The sequence below is a fragment of the Pelodiscus sinensis genome, chromosome 22 (genome assembly GCF_052426305.1).
Source record: "Pelodiscus sinensis isolate ZL-2025 chromosome 22, ASM5242630v1, whole genome shotgun sequence".
Taxonomy (NCBI): domain Eukaryota; kingdom Metazoa; phylum Chordata; order Testudines; family Trionychidae; genus Pelodiscus; species Pelodiscus sinensis.
This window is the reverse complement of record NC_143073.1, coordinates 3,026,825-3,046,400: the sequence shown is the minus strand read 5'-3', so window position 1 is coordinate 3,046,400 and position 19,576 is coordinate 3,026,825. Positions and strand designations below refer to the sequence as shown.

The 19,576-nt window shown below is 71.3% G+C and overlaps 1 protein-coding gene across 4 annotated transcripts; it reads right to left on the bottom strand.

The window, feature by feature from the left end:
- Window positions 1–9,609: 9,609 nt before the first annotated feature.
- On the bottom strand, window positions 9,610–18,931 carry LOC142819523 (ephrin-A4-like). 4 transcript variants are annotated; one of them, XM_075907335.2, is made up of 6 exons: window positions 18,769–18,927; window positions 12,005–12,297; window positions 11,371–11,439; window positions 11,037–11,093; window positions 10,314–10,650; window positions 9,927–10,067 (listed from the first exon to the last, which is right to left on the bottom strand). In XM_075907335.2, the coding sequence occupies exons 1-5, from the start codon at window positions 18,876–18,878 to the stop codon at window positions 10,550–10,552; spliced, it is 630 nt and encodes a 209-aa protein (XP_075763450.2). In that variant the 5' UTR covers window positions 18,879–18,927; the 3' UTR covers window positions 9,927–10,067; window positions 10,314–10,549. The 4 variants fall into 4 exon arrangements, with proteins under 4 accessions (XP_075763448.2, XP_075763447.2, XP_075763450.2 ...); XM_075907334.2 differs by having other exon boundaries at window positions 11,037–11,096; window positions 18,769–18,925; XM_075907333.2 differs by lacking the exon at window positions 10,314–10,650 and having other exon boundaries at window positions 9,610–10,067; window positions 18,769–18,931.
- Window positions 18,932–19,576: the final 645 nt, after the last annotated feature.

Genomic DNA, 19,576 nt, shown 5'->3' with positions numbered 1-19,576 from the left:
TCAATGGACACGGAGCCCCGGCTCCGGGAGAGGCACGGCGGCTGCTAATGAAAGCCGGGAGCCGCCAGCCTGGCCAGCGCCCGCTCTGGTGCCTGTCACGGAGCAGGATGGAGCCTGGCTCCAGCCAACAGAGGCTGGGACCGTGCACAGACACGGCACACAGCCACGCACGCCACGCACGGAACCCATGCAAGCCCCGGGGCCCACACACGTGCACCGGCCCCGGCCGTGCGCCCAGACATGCCTGAGCTGGGGCTCGGGCACAGAACATGAATGAAGTCATTGCCTGTCCCATCTGGTGCCCACACGCTGGCACCAGGGCTGGCACAGCCCGCGCCACGGGGAACAGGGCACGCCCAGGCACACCTGGCTTCCATCCTTGGCCGTGCAGGGACGCTCTGTGAGCTGGTGACCCCTGCCCACCCGCAGCGCCCAGAGGACGGTCACAGCCTGCGGCTCCCCCCACAACTGGGGGCACGTGCCATCTCGCTGCCCGCCCTGCCCAGGCCCCCTGCCTTAGCAAGCAGGGCTAGGGCACCGCAGCCCCAGAGAGAGGGGACCAGCCAGCCAGCCAGCAACCCCCTGGCCCGGCGACCCACGGCCCCACCTCCAACCATCAGGCCCACTCCGCCCTGGGCGGCTGGCCACGGGCCCCTCTGCCACCCCCCACAGACACAGCCCCTGCCACTGCCCCCTACCGCTGCCCCTCCCCAGCCACGGACCCCTCTGCCACCCCCACAGACACAGCCCCTGCCACTGCCCCTCCCCAGCCACGGGCCCCTCTGCCACCCCCCACAGACACAGCCCCTGCCACTGCCCCTCCCCCTCCCCAGCCACGGGCCCCTCTGCCACCCCCACAGACACAGCCCCTGCCACTGCCCCTCTCCAGCCACGGGCCCCTCTGCCACCCCCCACAGACACAGCCCCTGCCACTGCCCCTCCCCCTCCCCAGCCACGGGCCCCTCTGCCACCCCCACAGACACAGCCCCTGCCACTGCCCCTCCCCAGCCACGGGCCCCTCTGCCACCCCCCACAGACACAGCCCCTGCCACTGCCCCTCCCCCTCCCCAGCCACGGGCCCCTCTGCCACCCCCACAGACACAGCCCCTGCCACTGCCCCTCTCCAGCCACGGGCCCCTCTGCCACCCCCCAGCCCCACACACTGCTCTGCCTCTGGCCTTTCCAGCCCCCCAGCCAGGGTTAGGGGCCGATTAGCTGCCTGGATCCCAGCCCTGGGAGGGGGAGGGGCTGCTGCCAGAGGAAGCAGGTGGCAACAATTAACCCCAAATGCCTCTAATGAGCCCCTGGGGGGGGGCTGCCCTGGCTCCCCAGACTCCGCCCCCTCGGGGGTGCAGCCCCTCCCCCACACGCTGCTGACTGCGTGTGCCCACCCCACTGCCTGGTGCAACCTAGCAGGGGTGCGGGGGCCCGGTGAGAGGGGGGATCAGGGCGACGTGCCTAGAGCCGGCCCCGGGGTCCAGAGCAGAGGCTGCTGAAGCTAAGGGTGGGACCGGAGACCGGAGCGGAGGAACTGCCCCCCCGTGCGACAGCACCTCCCAGCATGGCCTGCGTCCCGCCAGCCAGTCACCCGGCCACGTCCTCCGTGGGCCCAGCACTGGGGCACACCCGCCCCAGGCCCCCCAGTGACCTGCCCGTTCCTCCCAAAAACCCATAAGGTCATGGCCGGGCCGTGTTGGCCTGGCACACGGGGTGACGGCCGTCGTGGGGGCGTTGTCCACTGTTGTAGTCCTGCGTCCACGCTTGTTACATTCGGGGTTTGCCGTGGTGTGTGCGTGCCTCAGTTTCCCCCGGAGCACTGTCTGCGTGAGGAGGGGGAGGCTGGGGGGGGAGTATGTTCCGTCTCTCAGGTCCCCAGGCTCAGGCGACAGCATTGAACACCTTGGGCCGGAAGCAGGACAAAGGGGGAGGCGGGGCTGACCCCAGGCGGGGGACTAGGGCCTGGGGGGTGGGTCAGTCTCATCTGGGCGAGGGCAGGAAAGGGGGGAGAAGGGCCGGGAGGCGCCCCCATGTCACGGCTCGGGGCTCAGCACCGTGGGGCGAGGACCTGGCAGGGCCCCGTGCGGGGGGGGGAGAGAGGGGTCACTGCTCAGCTTTTGCTGGGCACTGAGGGTGGGGGGCTGCCCTGTGGGCCAGCCATAGCTGGGGGGGGCCTGGGGCTGCTGCCTCATGATCCCCCCCCCCCCCCGGACTCATCGCGCTCATCCGTTCCCCCTCGGTGGGTGACAGAGCCGGTTTCCATAGCGACAGCCATTTCCCCATCTCCTGGCAGACACAGGCAGCATGACACCCCCCCACCAGCCAGACACACCCCGGGGCGGGTACCTCCTGCCCCCAGCCTCCCCCCGGCTCCTCCCCCCGCGGGGCACGCCTGGGGGCAGAGAGCAGCCCTCCAGCCTTAGGGCTGCTGGTCCCCATGGGACGGGGACAGCCCCCACAGAGCCGTGTGGGGCTGCTGCATGGGGGGCCTGCTCTCCTCCCCCACCTCTGCTCCCCCTGGGCCCAATCCCACCTTCTTTCCCTGCCCCCCGGCTGCTCCTGGACCCCCTGGCGCTGCCCCTTGTGCTCGGGACGATCCCCCCTCCCCGGATCTCTGGAACCCCCCAGCGCAGTGAGGCTGGCCTCAAGCTAGGGGCTAGTCTCTGGGCTGGTTGGAGGCGCCAGGGCAGAAATCGCAGCCTCACAGCCATGGCCGGTCCCGGGCAGCTCCGAAGGGCACCGCGCCGGCGGCTCTTGCCTAGGGTGTCCACGCTGCCTGCGCACACGGCGCGGGGGGGGGCGCATCCAGCCCTGGCCCAGCCGTGGTGCGCCGGGCAGCTGGGCCTGGCCGCCGGGCCTGAGCAGGGGTGAAGGGGCGGGCAGGCCCCGGCAGGGCGGATGGGCCGATCGGTCACGCATGGGCAGCCGTCGCCGGCTCAGCCCCAGGGGCGCGGCAGCATCCGTGTGGCTTGGGCTGAAAATGTGATTGGAGCCAGGCAGTCGATTCCCTCCCCGCCGCCCTCATGCAATTAGCTGTCGCGCCTCGTTAGCGCAGCAGGGTAACGGCCAAGGCCTGACGTCATCCACGGCCCGCGAGCAGGAGGCGGCAGGGCACCGGCACTGGGTGGGAATGGATGGGAGCAGCGTCGTCCCGCATGCCCGCCAGACGCCCTGGCACACGGCAGAGTGCCACCCGCTGAGCCCTGGGGGGCTGCCCCCTGGCAGTGTGGGGCCAGCCACGCCCTGGCACACAGCAGAGTGCCACCCGCTGAGCCCTGGGGGGCTGCCCCCTCGCAGTGTGGGGCCAGCCACGCCCTGGCACACGGCGGAGTGCCACCCGCTGAGCCCTGGGGGGCTGCCCCCTGGCAGTGTGGGGCCAGCCACGCCCTGGCACACGGCGGAGTGCCACCCGCTGAGCCCTGGGGGGCTGCCCCCTGGCAATGTGGGGCCAGCCACGCCCTGGCACACGGCGGAGTGCCACCCGCTGAGCCCTGGGGGGCTGCCCCCTGGCAATGTGGGGCCAGCCACGCCCTGGCACACAGCAGAGTGCCACCCGCTGAGCCCTGGGGGGCTGCCCCCTGGCAGTGTGGGGCCAGCGCCAGGCAGCTCCTTGTTCCCATCCCTTAAGCTCCCAGCCGGGTTTGGGGGTTCAGCATTTCGGGGCCCTGGCAGCTTCCCCATCGCATCGGATGACCGAGGCTGTTTTGGGTCTTGGCCTCTCCTCTGGGCTCTGCACCCCCCATGTGGAAAGCGGCAGGGTGGAGGGCCTGCCCCAGCCCCGCTGTGGGGGAGGGGGCCCATCGCCCCCCACCCCCGCCAGCCAACAGTGCAGGGGAGGGTCCTGCAGCCCCCCAGCCAGGCTGCCCTGCCCACGTGCCCTGCCCGGTGCTGCTGGCAGGGACATGCTGAAGCAGCACAAAGCCAGGCCAGGCTGCTCTTTGTAGGTCAGCCTGGGAGGGCGGGGGGGGGGGGGGGGGGACTGGCAGGAGGGGCCCGGCAGGGGGGAGGGGCACAGGCAGGGATTTCAGGTCAGAACTCACCTGGAAGAGAGAGGAGCCAGCTGGGCAAAGGGGCAGAGCCAGAGCGACGGCAGTCCCCCCCCCCCCGCCCCTAGAGCCCCATGTGCCCCCTTGGCCTGGGAACTGCCCCCAGCCCAGCGGGCCAGGGGGGCGGCCCAGACGCTACTGGCCTCCCCGCCCCCAGGAGGGTGCCAGGGTGGGTGATGCCAGGCCAAGGCTGGCGGGTGGGGGGTGCTCGTGGCGGCACAGCAGCCCTTGCCGTACCAGCTGCCAGGGGCACCCCGGAGCGGGTGAGTCACCCCCAGCTTGGCTGGCGCGGGGCGCGCTGCATCCCACGCCTGGCGCGTCACCCCGGCTGGGCCGTCCCTGCGCGGCGCTCACCGTGTCACATCAGCCCCAGGCACCCTCCCCGGGCCTCGCCTGTGCCCGTCCACCTGCCCTGGCTCCCCGGCGGGGCCGTATTTCTACCCGGCCGGCTCCCCGCCTTGCGTATTTCTCTCTGGGCCGCGCCGGCCTGCTCCCATCAGCTTCTGCGCCTGGCCCTGAATTGTGGCTCCACGCCGGCGCGGGGTTAACCCTTGTGCAGCCGGTGCCGCTGGCGAGGTTCCAGCCGGGTCAGCTGGGCCCAGGGTCGGCCCCAGCTCCCCGTGGGTCCTGGAGCTGGGTGCTCAGGCCTGAGATGCTCGGGCAGAGGGGCTCTGCAGAAACTGCTGCTGTGGGGCACCACAGGTGGGGCCTGGGGGGCAGGGCGGCCACCAGCAGCCCAGCGAGAGGGCAGCGCCATGGGAGCCGGAGGCCTCCGCTCTGCCCCACACCCACTGTGGTGACTCGCTCTGTGCCCTGCCACTGCCCTGGGGCCTGCCCGCTCCCCCCTCTAGCCAGGGCAGGAGGGCGGCCCCACACTAGGGATGTTAACCGGTTAGTCAGGCAGCAGGAGGCTCCCCAGTGAACCCGCCCTTGCCAGTGAATATTGGAGGCGGCTGGGGCGGGACCATGGCGGTGGTGGGGCCAGCAGGGCCTCGGGTAACACCCGAACCCCACGCTCTCGCCAGGAGTAGCTGGGGGCCCCACCTGGCTCCGTAGCGCAAGCTCCCTGGCCAGGGTGCGGCCTCGCCCGTCGGGCCCCCCAGAGCTGCCTCAACACCACCCTGCCAGCCCACAACCCTCTGCCCCTCCCCCGAGTCCTCCTCACACCGTCCTGCCCCCCCAGAGCCCCGCCCTGAATGGCACCCCCAACCCACTGCCCCCCCAACCCCGCCCTGAATGGCACCCCCAGCCCTCTGCCCTTCCCCCAGCCCTGCCCTAAATGGCACCCCCAACCCACTGCCCCCCCAACCCCGCCCTGAATGGCACCCCCAGCCCTCTGCCCTTCCCCCAGCCCTGCCCTAAATGGCACCCCCAATCCACTGCCCCTCCCCCCAGTCCTCCTCACACCATCCTGCCCCCCAACCCACTGCCCCTCCCCCCAGCCCTGCCCTGAACAGCACCCCCAATGCACTCCCCCTCATCCCACCCTGAATGGCACCCCCAACCCGCTGCCCTTCCCTCCAGCCCTGCCCTGAGTGGCACCCCAAACCTCTACCCCTCCCCCCAATCCCACATAGCCCTGCCCTGAGCAACACCCCCAACCTTCTACCCCTCCCCCAGTCCTCCCCACACAGCCCTGCTCTGAGGGGCACCCCATAACAAACCTGTGCCCCACATCACCCCATCCTTCATCCCTCCTCACACCATCCTGCCCCCCAGCCCCGCACAGCCCTGCCTGGAACAGCACCCCACAACCCTCTGCCCCCACTCCCCCCTCCTTAGGCCAGGGCTGGAGTGTGGCTGTGGGGTGCCCCTGCCCGGGCTGGCTGGCCGGGAGGGAGGGGCCGAGACGATGGCGCAGGGCCCTGTCGTAGATTCGGTCCCTGCCGCCGCTGGCTGGCTGTGGGGCGCGGAGCCATCAATTGGATTCAGGGGCCGGGGAATTTGATTTGGAACGACCGCGCCATCAATTAGTGTTTACTGATGCCACTGCTCACCGGCGGGCCCGGGGGAGCCAGGCTGGCTGCAGAATACCTAGTGCTCCGGCTCAAGGACATGGGCCCAGCTCTCGCCTGGGGGGGAGCGGGCCCAGCCCCAAGCAGACACGCTGCTGGAGGTGTCAGGCCCAGGCCCCACGGCGCGCCAGCCTCCAGCTAGCCGGCATCGTGAGGGCAAGCAGGAGCCACCTCGGCCTGGCCCTGGGGCACGGCTCCCCCAGTGGGGGACTCTGCATATCCCCACCAGCCCACAGGGTCCTTGGGGCACCCCACAGAAATGGGGCTGCCGAGGTGGGATGGGCCCTGGGAGGGGGGGGCAGAGAATCAGGGACCCCTCCTGCGTGCCTAGAGGAGCGACCAGCAGGAGCCCCGCTATGGGGAGGGGAGTCGGGGTGCCGGGATGGGGAGCCCAGGGCGCTCCAGACCCATGGCAGAGCGGGGGGAGGGGACCAGGCGAAGGCGTTTCTCAGCTGCTCCTTGAATTCTCTCTCCAAAGGGGCCGTAAAACCCGTCTGCCGTGACGCCACGACTGCAGCAAGCCATAAACACGCCAGGCGCTGGGAGCAGCGCGCCGGCGCAGAGCCCCGCCCGCCGGGGCCCGTCCCCCCCACGTGCCGTGCCCCGGGACCAGCTGCCTGGCTGGCCCGGGGAAGAACAGCATGGGAAGAATTGGGATTTTGGGGAGACCGCTGGATGTGGGGGAAGGCGCCTCCAGCCCCAGGTGACAGGGGAAACTGAGGCACGGTCAAATGACTTGCCCCAGGCCACACAGGGAGCCAGGAGCAGAGCAGGGCATAGACCCCAGGAGTCCTAGCTCCTCCCCCAAGGTGCCGGCTGATGCTGCCAGGCTGCCCCTGCCCTCTGCAGGGCAGTGAGGAACCATGGACACTGTGTGGGGGCTGCCAGCCTCTTCCTGCCCACAGGGCCAGGCCCAGGGCAGGCTCCCCCTGGCCCCGTTCTCTGTCCTTCTGGGGCAAGCCCTGTCCAGAACAGCCTCCCTCCCTCCCCCGCCGTGGTAAAGGGAGACTTTCTGGGTTATATCTGCATGAGGCTTAAGTGTGCCTCAGTTTCCCCTGTACTTTGCATTGCTACCCATTGAGGGGCAGGGCTAAGTCAGCACTCAGGGCAGGCCAAGAGCCATGGGCGGGGGAACAGAACCTTCCAGGAACTGGCAGAAACCCACCCAGCCCAACAAGGGGGCCAGTCATTCCGGTGGGGGGGGGGGGAGAGAACACAGAGCTGGGGGTGCCGCTCGCTCCCCTGGGAACTAAGGAAGGAAGCCAGAGCCCCTGGAAACGGCCCCCCCTGCAGCTTGCTCTGGGCTGCGGGAACAGCCCGCGCTGACCTACAGCCCCTTTGGGCCCCATGGCTGTTCAGCCAGCGCCGGCCCAGCCCCTGCAGAGCCAGCAGGCCAATGCCAGGCGTCCGGCTCAGGGGCACTCAGGTAGCGCGCCCGGGGCCAGCCTGGACACGGGCACACGGGGCTACCTGCTAGCGCGGCGCCCTGGGCAGGAGGGGGGTCTAGGGCAGCCAGGCTGGGCACTGCCGCCCACCGTGGCGCAGGCTGTGGGGCTGGACCAGGCGGCTCAAGCTGCATGTTCTGCATAAGGGGCTGTGAAATGGAGGGGCCGCGGCCCTGGCTGGGCCATTAGCCGCCCAGCGGCTCAGAACTGCAAGCTGGCGCCGCTCCCAGGGATGGGCCTGCCTGAAGAGCTGGAGGACGTGGGGCAAACCGCGGGATCCTCTAGCGCTGCCCACCCCGTGAGCTGGTGAATAGCCCCCAAGCTGAGGGGAAACTGAGGCAGGGGACTCAACACAGCCAGATCCTGCATCTCCAGAGCAGAAACCAGCACACACCCCCCCCCCCCCCGTAAGCCTGGTGACCACACTAAGGAGCCACGCTCTGGGGGTCCGTAGCCAGCATGGCACATGGGGGGTGGGGCAGGGTGCAGGCCAAGTGGACAGGGCCCAGGCAGCCCCTCCACACCTCCAGGCGCGGGTCCTGTCCCGCCACGGCCCAGCCCTCCCCGGCGGGCAGCTCGTGGGGGGGGGGGGCTGCCTGGCAGATTTGTGGGCGCTGCCAGAGGATGGATGTGCTCATAACCAGGCCAGTCACGCTGCTTTCTGGCTGGCACTAATTCTCCTCCAGAGCCGCGCCGGCTAATTGCCTCGTTTAGGCGGGGGGCCAGTGGGGGGGGGGGGCGCTAACGTCAGGCAGTTGGGGGGGGGGAAGGCCCGCTCCGGGGAACAAATCCCTGGAACGGGCTGTTTGCACCGGGAACGAACGTAGCAGCCCCGCTCCCGGGCGGGCGCGGCCGTGGCCCCGGGGCACTGCCGCAGGGAAGCGCGCAGCACCGGGCCCCAGCAGGGGAGGGCCGCATTGCAGGAGGCCCCGTTGTGGATCCAAACCCTGCTGCTGCCGCCTCCTTGCAGTCGCGGTGCCAGCATCCCGCAGCGCCGGGGAAATCCACGGCCGGGCAGCGAGGGGCCAGCCCCACGGGCCGGCTGGGCCCCCCACTGCTGGGGGATGGGGCCCTCCTGTCCGGGGGTCCCCGTGCGCTCAGGGACGGGGGGGGGGGCAGCAGCCTGCTTGGCTCTCCATGCACAGCGCTGGGGGGGGGGGGGCACTGCTCCCTCCCCCCCCCGCCCCTCCCCCACTGGGATGCTCCCGCCGCGTGTCTCCGGCGGTGTCTGGCTGTTAACATCGCCCGGCGAATCAGCGCAACATTCGCCATCGACCGCTGGCCCCGCGCCAGCCGGGGGGGGGGGGGGGGGGCGCTGCCCTGCCCCCCCCCCCCAGCTGCTCCCCCCCCCCAGGCACAGCAGTGACGGCGCTGGGGCGGGGCCCCAGCCCAGCTGCCGGGCGGCCCCAGGTCCGGGCTGCCCCCCAGCCGGCCCCACCATCGCCCCCCGGGGGGCGCCCACGTGGCTCCGCCGCACCGAGCCCGGGATCGATTGCTGCTCTCCCCGCCCCCCCGTCTCCATGGAAACCCAGCTACAGGCTGCGCCTGCCGTCAATCAGGGCAGGCGGGCCCCGCTGGGCGCAGCGCCCCCTGCTGGAGAGGCTGCAGCGCAGCGTGTCCCCCCCCCCCCCATCCCACCCACCGGCATGGAACCCCTGGCAGGAAAGGGGGTGGTGCCCCCCCAGCGTGTGCCCAATCCCGCCAGCCTCCCCTTCCCCCCAGGGCAGCAACAGGCGGCCGCTGGCTCACACCCCCTTTCCCGGGGGCACCAGGCCCAGCTGCTCCCCTGAGGCAGTGGGGGGGGGGGTTAGCCCGGCCCCCCTCGTGGGCAGGAGGCAGCCCTGGTGGCGGGGAGCTCTGCCCAGGCCTGGGCACCCCCAGCCCACACAGGGCTCCCCGCACCTCCCACGCCAGGGAGCACGGAGAGGGCAGGTGGTGCCCTCGGCAGGGCTCTGGCACCTGGGAATGGAGCAGCAGGGCGGGGCAGCAAGACCAGGGCTGGGCTCAGCGGAGCGCCCCCCCACGGCACGTGGCCCCGGCATGGCCCGGCTGCTGCCTCGGGCATCAGGTGTGTCTGCTCCCTCCAAGAGCCAGGGGGGCCGCGGGCATCTTGCAAACATTTTATTGCTTGGCTCAGTTGCGAACACGGATACAAAATACAAACTGTACAGGGCCCGGAGGGGGCGTCTTCACGGAAGACAGATCAGGCTCCAGGGGCCGCACCGGGGCCCCACCAGGATGGGGCCTGGCCCCAGGGCTCGCCGGAGCTCCGGGTGAGGCCCACGCCAGCCCTGCCACTGCAAGACGGGTTGGTTCCCGGGTGCTGCCCAGAGCCACCCCTGCCAGGCCAGAACCAACAGGCTTTGGGAAGGGGCCAGGTGAGGGAGGCCTCCGGTGACAGCCCCCCCCCCCTCCAGGCAGGGTCCCTCCTGCAGGAGGGAGTCTTTGGGATACATCTGTAGGCAAAGGCGCACGTCCCGGGGCGCACAGAGCCTGAGCCCCAGGCGGTGCCAGGGCGGAGGCGGGCATCAGAGCGGCAGCGGCGAGCGTGTTGGCGAGAGGCCCTGGGGAGGAGAGAGCCGTCAGGGAGCCGCCTGGCTGGGCTGTCAGCGACCTGCCTGCCCCTGTGCTGAGCCAGGAACCGTGGCCCAGGATCAGCCCCTTGGGGTGCCCGCCTGGGCGCCACCCCCAGCAATCACCCGCCCACAGGCGGCGCAGGCTGCCGGGCCGTTCTAGCCACAGCTCCCTTCACCCCCTGCCCGCCGTGGGCCTGGCTCCCAGCCCGCTGCCCTCCAGCCCCCACCTCCTACCTCCCCACCAGCAACTCCTCCTCCAGCCGAACGCCAGCATGGGGCGGCTCCGGGATCCGGGGCTCCGGCCCCTCGGCCTGGGGGCTCTGCAGGCGGCGCGGCCGAGCCGGAGGGTCGAGCTAGGGGCGGGCGCTGCCCCACAAGGCACACGGCGGGGTCAGCCCCTTGCAGGGCTGGGGGGCAAAGTCCAAAAATCCCCAACGTCGCAGCAAGGAGGCCCCCCAGGGTGCTGGGGGTCAGAGCCACAGGAGGGGGAGGGGAACAAGGGCGAGGCTGAGGCAGGGGCCGTGGGGCCGGAGCGTGGCGAGCGCCGTGCTGTGACCGGGCGCCTCGGGGTCTGCAGAGAACAAGAGCCAAAGGCCCAAGGAGCTGGGGGGCTGGGCATGGTGAGCTCCTCCAAGCCCCTCCTGCCACCCCCACCCTGCCCCACATACTCAGCCCCCCGCTCCTGCCCAACCCCCCAGTACATTGCCCCCGCCACCCCAAATACTCAGCCCCACCTCCAGTCCATACTCCCCCAGACATGTAGCCCCCGACCTGCCCCACATACTCAGCCCCACCTACTGCCCATATCCTCCCCCTCCCCCAGACATGTAGCCCCCGACCTGCCCCACATACTCAGCCCCACCTCCTGCCCCCCCCCCCCCCCCCGCCCCAACCCCACCGTATTCCATCCCCTCTTCCCAGGCAATGTAGCTTCCCCCCACCCCCACACACACTCACCCTCCGGCCCCCCTCTTCCACGGGGCTGAGATTTGGGAACTTCTGTCTCAGGCTTTGCTGCTGGAAATAGCCCCCCCCCCCCAGAACCCATCAGTGACTCTGTGTCCAACAGGAACCCCCCAGCCCCTCCCCCTCCCTCCCCATCCCAGGCAGGCTCTTCCACTGCCCCCCTGAATCCCAGCCCTTCCCCTGCCCCCCCAGCCTGGGCCAGGCTGAAACCAGCAGACCCCTCCTGTTGCCCTCCCCCCGCTGAAAGGGATTCTGGGAAGAGTCTGGATTGGGCGCCGCTCCCTCCCCAGGGCTCAGCCCCCCCCCATACCCCCCCCATACTCACTCGTTGCTTTGCAGCAGACGGCCACTCGCAGCCTCAGGCACCGCCCCGTGCTCTCCAGGCTGGGGACGGCTGGGGGCAGACAGGGCGTCGGGGGCAGCTCTTAGCACAGCAGCAAGCAGCTGGGCCCCACTGAAGAGCCCCCCCGCCCCAGCTGGGAAGTGCAGCAGCCCAGCCCCAACCCCAGGCAGTGCCCTTGCCCCCCCGAGGATCTCAGTGCGCCCCACGGCCAGGGCTGCAGCCCAGCTGCTTGGACCCCAGCCCACGCCTCCCTCGCACCCTGAGGTGGGCAGTGGGGTGCTGCACCCGCCCCGGACAGGGGCACAGCACCAGGCTGTCCGAATGGCCTGGGGGGTGTAGGGGGAGAGCTCCCCCCTCCCGCAAGCCCAGACAGCTGCCCTCAGCAGAGGTGCCCAGCGCCCCCGGCCTGCTGGGAAGGAGCCAAGAGCTGGGCACGGGGCGCCCACTCCTGGCCACTTGGCACACTGCAGCGGCCCAGAGAATGGGGGGGAAGGGGGCAGAGACAGAAACCTGCCCAGCACTGCCAGGGCTCTGCGCCCAGCTACTCCCGAACATGCCCCGCCTGGGAGCCGGAGCTCGGCCTGGCTTGGCGGGGGGCGCGGGCCGGGCCACTCACAGATGTAGTAGTACGTCTCCCCGGGCTGGAACTCGAAGCCCAGCGGGAAGGGCGTGAAGCGCTGGATCTTCTCGGAGAAGCGGATGGGCCCGAAGGGCGCGTAGGGCCGGTTGCACTCCCAGCGCTTGAAGGCGCCGGGCGTCTCGGTGCAGCCCCGGTAGCCCTCGGCGTCCACCATGTGCAGGCTGAAGGTCTCGGCCTGGCCCGCGGGCACCGGGCGCTCGTAGTGCGGGCAGTAGATGTCCAGGTAGTCATTGATGGAGACCTGGACGGTGTAGTCCTCCTGCAGGAACCTGGGCGAGAGGGAAGAGCCAGTGAGCCCGCCGGAGCCTCGGCGCCAGGAGAGCTAAGGGGGGCAGGGAGCTGGGGGAGCAGCCTCGGTGCCGGGGGGCAGGGAACAGCAGTGCCCCCTCCGCACCCATCCCCCCTGGACCGTACTGCAGGTGCCTGGAGCGGGGCCGTGGGGGAGTTCGGTCACACCCACGTGCCCACTGCCCCCAGCAGCCGGGCGCGGGGCCCGCCAGGGGTGAGAATCCCCACGCTGCCCGGGCAGGCGAGGGTCCCGCAGGCAGGGCCATGAGACCCAAGAGCGGCAGCCGGGACACTTGGGGGCTGGTGTTGGGTTTGCCGATTCCTTCGTGCCGTTTCCTGTGCTGGGGCCTTGGCACTGCCCGGGGAGGGTTCCGGCCCGGCCCTCCTGGACACCGCGGCCAGACGGACGGACGGGCCGGGGGGCAGCTCCCAGGCAGCGGGGCCGGACAGGCAGACAGACCCGGCTGCCCCCGCCCCGCCCCGCCCCACTGGCTCTGGGGCAGCCCTGGCCCCACTCTCCCGCTGGCAGGCCCAGCCCCTGCCCCCCCGACAGACTTGTCAGCCTCTGGCTCCCACGCAGCCCCTGGTCCAAACAGCTCCCGGGCAGGCGGCCTTGCTAAACAAAACGGCATCAGCTCCGATTAGGCTCAGGCGGCTGGAACTGAATCGCGCGGCGGGGGGGCCAGGGCGGCGCTCAGAGCCCAGCCACGCCGGGCCGCCAGCTCCGCGCACAAAGCCCCTGCCCCAGGCCTCAGTGCCCCGCTGAGCTGATCCGCTGTGGCACGGTGGGGGGAGGGACGCGGCTCGCACACCGGGCTGCTGGGCCAGCAGATGTGGCACACAGTGCACGGGCGTGCCCAGGGAGCTCACACGCTGGTGCACAGACACACACCGTGCACGGGCATGCCCAGGGAGCTCACACGCTGGTGCACAGACACACACAGTACATGGCCAGGCTCGGGGAGCTCAGACACCAGTGCACAGACTCACACGGTGCAAGGGCTGGCCCAGGGAGCTCACATGCTGGTGCAGAGACACAAATGGTGCACGCACCAGCCTACAGAGCTCACACGCAGATGCAAAGACACACACTGTGCACAGGCCGGCCTAGGGAGCTCACACGTTGGTGCAGACACACACACCATGCACGGGCCGGCCTAAGGAGCTCACATGCTGATGCAGACACACACCCCGTGCACAGGCCGGCCTAGGGAGCTCATACGCTGGTGTAGACACGCACACCGTGCACGGGCCGGCCTAAGGAGCTCACATGCTGATGCAGACACACACCCCATGCATGGGCTGGCCTAGGGAGTTCACATGCTGGTGCAAACACACACACTGTGCACGGGCCGGCCTAAGGAGCTCACACGCTGATGCAGACACACACACTGTGCACGGGCCGGCCTAAGGAGCTCACATGCTGGTGCAGACACACACACACCGGTGCAGACACACACACCGTACACGGGCCGACCTAAGGATCTCACATGCTGGTGTAGACACGCACTGTGCACAAGCCGGCCTAGGGAGCTCACACGCTGGTGCAGACACACACACCATGCACGGGCCAGCCTAGGGAGCTCACACGCTGGTGCAGACACACACACCGTGCACGGGCCAGCCTAGAGAGCTCACACGCTGGTGCAGACACACACACCAGTGCAGACACACACACCGTACACGGGCCGACCTAAGGATCTCACATGCTGGTGTAGACACGCATTGTGCACAAGCCAGCCTAGGGAGCTCACACGCCGGTGCACAGACACACACCGTGCACGGGCATGCCCAGGGAGCTCACACGCTGGTGCAGACACACACACCGATGCAGACACACACACCGTGCACGGGCCGGCCTAGGGAGCTCACACGCTGGTGCAGACACGCACACCGTGCACGGGCCGGCCTAGGGAGCTCACACGCTGGTGCAGACATGCACACCGTGCACGGGCCGGCCTCGGGAGCTCACACGCTGGTGCAGACACACACACCGATGCAGACACACACACCGTGCACAGGCCGGCCTAGGGAGCTCACACGCTGGTGCAGACACACACACCGTGCACGGGCCGGCCTAGGGAGCTCACACGCTGGTGCAGACACACACACCGTGCATGGCCAGACTGGGGGCAGCTCCAGCAGGACCCATTTTCCCAGCGGCTACCGTGCAGGACTGAGGCTGAATGCGCAGCTGGCGAGGGGAGGAGGCGGGCTGGTGGCTACAGCCCAGAATCGGACCGGGAGGGGCAGGGGGCCGGGCTCCACCCGGAGCATCAGCCAGAGCCAGGGCAGCTGGGCCCGGCAGGCAGGAGAGCGGGGCCGTGGGCTGCCCTGGCAGGCAGTGGGCGGGGCCGGTGCCCGTGTGCCGGGGGCTGGGCAGGTGAGAGCTCACAGAGTCCTGCCCCGCACACCCGCCCTGGCTGCCCCTCCTCCGGGCAGGCCGGGTCTGGCGGCGTCTGCAAACAGGGCTGCAGGCCCAGCACCGCCCCCCGGCACAGCCAAGGGGGCAGCGGGGCTCAGCTGCCGGGGCACCCCGCTCCCCAGAGCCCTGCTGCGTCACTCCCTTGGCGCTGCCATGCACAGGGCTGGCGAGGGGGCACTCGCGTGGGGCAGTGAAAACCACGACCGAGCTTTGACACGGGCTCCCAGCCGCACGGGCTCTCCTGTGCCCACGGGGCCCCAGTTACCGGTGCCCCCGGGCCATGTCCAGTCCTGGGGGGCACCCACTGCTGAGTCCCCCTCCCCCCCCCCCGCGGCAGGGCACCAGGGGGCTCAGCCCTCCAGCTGGGCTGTCCACGGTGCAGCGCCCGCTGAGCGGTCTGGGACAGGCAGCCCATGGCCAGCACAGCCCAGCTAGTCCCACAACGGCCACGGCTCAAGGCAGCAGCTCAAGAGGGCAGCGAGAGCTGCTCTCAGGCTTGCCCCGAACCTGCCCCCAATGCTGCAGCACTGAGAGCCCCCCTGCCCTCCCTGACCCCTAGCAGGCCAGAGCCCTGGGGGGGAGAGACCAGCCACGCAGCAGGATGGGGCACTGATGGACAGGATGGGGCACTGGGGGACGGGAACGGAGTCAGGGGACAGGAACGAAATCGGGGAGCCGGGGGACGGGGAACGAGTCAGGAATGAAGTTGGGGCGCCAGGGGATGGGACACCAGGGGACGGAGACAGGAACGAAGTTGGGGAGCCGGGGGACAGGATGGGAACGGAGTCAGGGGACAGGAACGAAGTCGGGGCGCCAGGGGACAGAGTCAGGGGACAGGAATGAAGTCGGGAAGCCAGGGGACAGGACGGGAACGGAGTCGAGGCGCCGGGGGACAGGATGGGAACGGAGTCAGGGGACAGGAACGAAGTCGGGGCGCCAGGGGACAGAGTCAGGGGACAGGAATGAAGTCGGGGAGCCAGGGGACAGGACGGGAACGGAGTCGAGGCGCCGGGGGACAGGACGGGAACGGAGTCAGGGGACAGGAACGGAGTCAGGGCGCCAGGGGACGGGACGGGAACGGAGTCAGGGGACAGGAACGGAGTCAGGGCGCCAGGGGACGGGACGGGAACGGAGTCGGGGCGCCGGGGGACAGGACGGGAACGGAGTCAGGGGACAGGAACGGAGTCGGGGTGCCAGGGGACGGGACGGGAACGGAGTCAGGGGACAGGAACGGAGTCGGGGAGCCGGGGGATGGGACGGGAACGGAGTCAGGGGACAGGAACGGAGTCAGGGCGCCAGGGGACGGGACGGGAACGGAGTCAGGGGACAGGAACGGAGTCAGGGCGCCAGGGGACGGGACGGGAATGGAGTCAGGGCGCCAGGGGACGGGACGGGAACGGAGTCAGGGGACAGGAACGGAGTCAGGGCGCCAGGGGATGGGACGGGAACGGAGTCAGGGGACAGGAACGGAGTCAGGGCACCAGGGGACGGGACGGGAACGGAGTCAGGGGACAGGAACGGAGTCAGGGCGCCAGGGGATGGGACGGGAACGGAGTCAGGGGACAGGAACGGAGTCAGGGCGCCGGGGGACGGGACGGGAACGGAGTCAGGGGACAGGAACGGAGTCGGGGTGCCGGGGGACAGGACGGGAACGGAGTCAGGGGACAGGAACGGAGTCGGGGCGCCAGGGGGACAGGACGGGAACGGAGTCAGGGGACAGGAACGGAGTCGGGGTGCCGGGGGACAGGACGGGAACGGAGTCAGGGGACAGGAACGGAGTCGGGGAGCCGGGGGACAGGATGGGAACGGAGTCAGGGGACAGGAATGGAGTCGGGGTGCCAGGAGACCGGGGGCCATGACGGGTCTCACCCCCAGTATCTCTGTGCAAGAGCCTCCTGGGCGGCGGGGCGTAGCCTGTGCCCTGTGCCATGGGGCCGCCGGGACCCTCCTGCCTAGAGGGGCAGGGAAAGGCCAGGACCCACCTGCATTAGCTGGGCTGGGGGTCGCCCCTCTCAGGGGTTAGGAGGTTGCCACCTGTGCGAGTTGAGAGCTGCTGCCCCCCAGGCCCGTGTCAGCGCCCGGATGTGCCAGGGGGCGGCGCTCAGAGGCAGCTGCGGGAAGGCGTCCCCATCGGGACGTCCCAGCCCAGCTCAGCGTAATGGGGGTGGAGGGGCACAGTGACCAGGTCCTGCGGCTCCTGCTGCCCCCCACTGGGCAGCACCCCCTCCGCATGGCAGCACCTGCTCCGCCCCACGCTGGGGCACAGCCAGACACGGCAGCATGGAGCCTTTACTCCTGGGGGGCAGCTTTGCCACTGGAGGGGGCTGGCACCCTTGTGCTATCTGCAGAGGGGGCAGGAGCCAGGGGGACAGAGCCAGCAGTCTGGGCCCCAAGGGGGCGCGATACCGACACTCCAGCCTGCAGAACCTGCCAGCTGGGGCTCGGTGCCACTGGCCACACATGGGGCAGCGCCAGCTCTCCGAGATGGGGGCACTGAGCGGAGGTGGAGCCTGGGGACATCCCCTGGGTGCTGCCACACCCACGTGGGGTGCAGGCTGCCAAGCAGGGTGCCCCCAGTGCCCAAGCCCAGCTGCCACGGAGCAGCGATCCCTGGGGCAGGCCCGTGGGGCCGGCACCCCCTGCTCTTCGCGGGGTGCCAGGCGCTCCCGGCAGGGCTGGGCCATTCCCACGCCAAGCGCAGCAGGATTCCCTGTGGAGTGAGTGGCCCCAACGCGCCCCAACTCGCCGGGTGGCGCCGCACAGGAGCGCACCTGGCACGGGCGGAGGGGGGGGGAGCTGGCACCGGCCTGCCCAGTGCATCACCCACGTCCTGCCACCCCGACAGGCCGGCTGGGGCTGGCACAGGGGGGCGGGCTGGCTCGGGGGGAGCTGGCACAGGGGGGCGGGCTGGCTCGGGGGGAGCTGGCACAGGGGGGCAGGCTGGCTCGGGGGGGCGGGCACAGGGGGGCGGGCTGGCTCGGGGGGAGCTGGCACAGGGGGGCGGGCTGGCTCGGGGGGAGCTGGCACAGGGGGGTGGGCTGGCACGGGGGGAGCTGGCTCGGGGGGAGCTGGCTCGGGGGGGCGGGCTGGCTCGGGGGGAGCTGGCTCGGGGGGGCGGGCTGGCTCGGGGGGAGCTGGCTCGGGGGGGCGGGCTGGCTCGGGGGGAGCTGGCACAGGGGGGCGGGCTGGCTCGGGGGGAGCTGGCACAGGGGGGCGGGCTGGCTCGGGGGGGCTGGCACAGGGGGGCGGGCTGGCTCGGGGGGGGAGCTGGCACAGGGGGGCGGGCTGGCACAGGGGGAGCTGGCACAGGGGGGCGGGCTGGCTCGGGGGGGCTGGCACAGGGGGGCGGGCTGGCTCGGGGGGAGCTGGCTGGCTCGGGGGGAGCTGGCACAGGGGGGCGGGCTGGCTCGGGGGGGAGCTGGCACAGGGGGGGCGGGCTGGCACAGGGGGAGCTGGCACAGGGGGGCAGGCTGGCTCGGGGGGAGCTGGCACAGGGGGGCGGGCTGGCTCGGGGGGGGGGCTGGCTCGGGGGGAGCTGGCACAGGGGGGCGGGCTGGCTCGGGGGGAGCTGGCACAGGGGGGCGGGCTGGCTCGGGGGGAGCTGGCACAGGGGGGCGGGCTGGCTCGGGGGGAGCTGGCACAGGGGGGCGGGCTGGCTCGGGGGGGCTGGCACCGGCCTGCCCAGCACAACACCTGCACCTTGCCACCTCCGCGGGCTGGCTGGGGTCTCGGGGCAGCCCTGGCCCCACCCGCATCCCCCCGCCGGGGCACTGTGCCGGCCAGGGGCCGCGGAGCCCGGCCCCGAGGGCGCTGCGAGACCAGGGCGCAGCCTGGCCCCCGACAGGCCGGGCTGGGGCCGGGCAGGGGGCGCAGGCAGCGCAGACAAAGGAGCCGCCGTGCGCGCAGCGCTGAGCCTGGGCCGCCCGGGGACCCCCCGCCACGGAGCCGCCCCGGGCCGGGCAGGCGCCCCGAGCATCCCCGCTCCTGCCCGGGCTGCGGTGCCGGGCCGGGCCGGGCCGGGCGGTACCTGGGGTTGCTCGCGTTCCAGTAGACGCTGTGTCGTTGGCCGCGCACCGGCCGGAGCCGCCCCCACAGCAGCGGCCCCAGGAGCAGCAGCCGCAGCAGCTCCGGGCGCATCGCGGCGGGCGGCGGGCGCGGGGCGGCCGGACTGGCCCCCGACCGGCGGGCGGGCGGGCGAGCGGGGCGGGACCGGGCGGGGGGCAGGGCAGGCCCCGCCCTCAGCTCCAACTTCGGGCCAATCAGCGGCCGGCTCGCAGCCACCCCCCAACAAAGTTGCCCAAGTCCCAGCTTAACCCTTGGGGGGCCGAGCGTGGAAAGGGGGCCAAGGGGGCTCCGTAGAAACGGGAGCTGGGCCCAGCAGGGGGGAGCAGCCCGGGCCAGAGGGGGCGGGGGGGTCTCAGCAGCTTCTCCATCCCCCCCCCCCGCTAATCCCTACAGCCTGGGCCCAGCATCCGCCCTCCGACTGCCCCTGCTCCAACCGCTAGACGCCACTGCCACCCCAGGCCCGCGGCCTACACCCCAAGGGCGGGCTCCTCTGAAGCCCCGTGTCTAAAGCACCCAGCGCGCCCCTAGGGCCGGGCTCCCCCACTGCTCGGTGTGGTCATATGGGGACCCCCTTTGCAAATGCTGCAGACTGCTCCCCCCTGCTGTGTCCCTGCCTCCTGCCCCCCAGTACTGCAGGCTGTGCCCCCTCATGCCTCCTGCCCCCCAGTACTGCAGGCTGTGCCCCCCCATGTCCCTGCCTCCTGCCCCGACTCTCCCGGGTTTGGGACCCCAGGTGGAGAACCAGGACTCTAGGTGCATGAATCCGGCCA

Excerpts from the sequence above, each read along its gene's own strand:
- LOC142819523 (XM_075907332.2), bottom strand. The coding sequence starts at position 18,878 with ATGCGCCCGGAGCTGCTGCGGCTGCTGCTCCTGGGGCCGCTGCTGTGG. Across the intron at positions 11,440-12,004 it reads GGAGACGTACTACTACATCT|CCGTCCCCAGCCTGGAGAGC; the intron begins GTGAGTGGCCCG and ends GTCTGCCCCCAG. Across the intron at positions 10,068-11,036 it reads TGGAAGAGGGGGGCCGGAGG|GGCCTCTCGCCAACACGCTC; the intron begins GTGAGTGTGTGT and ends TCTCCTCCCCAG.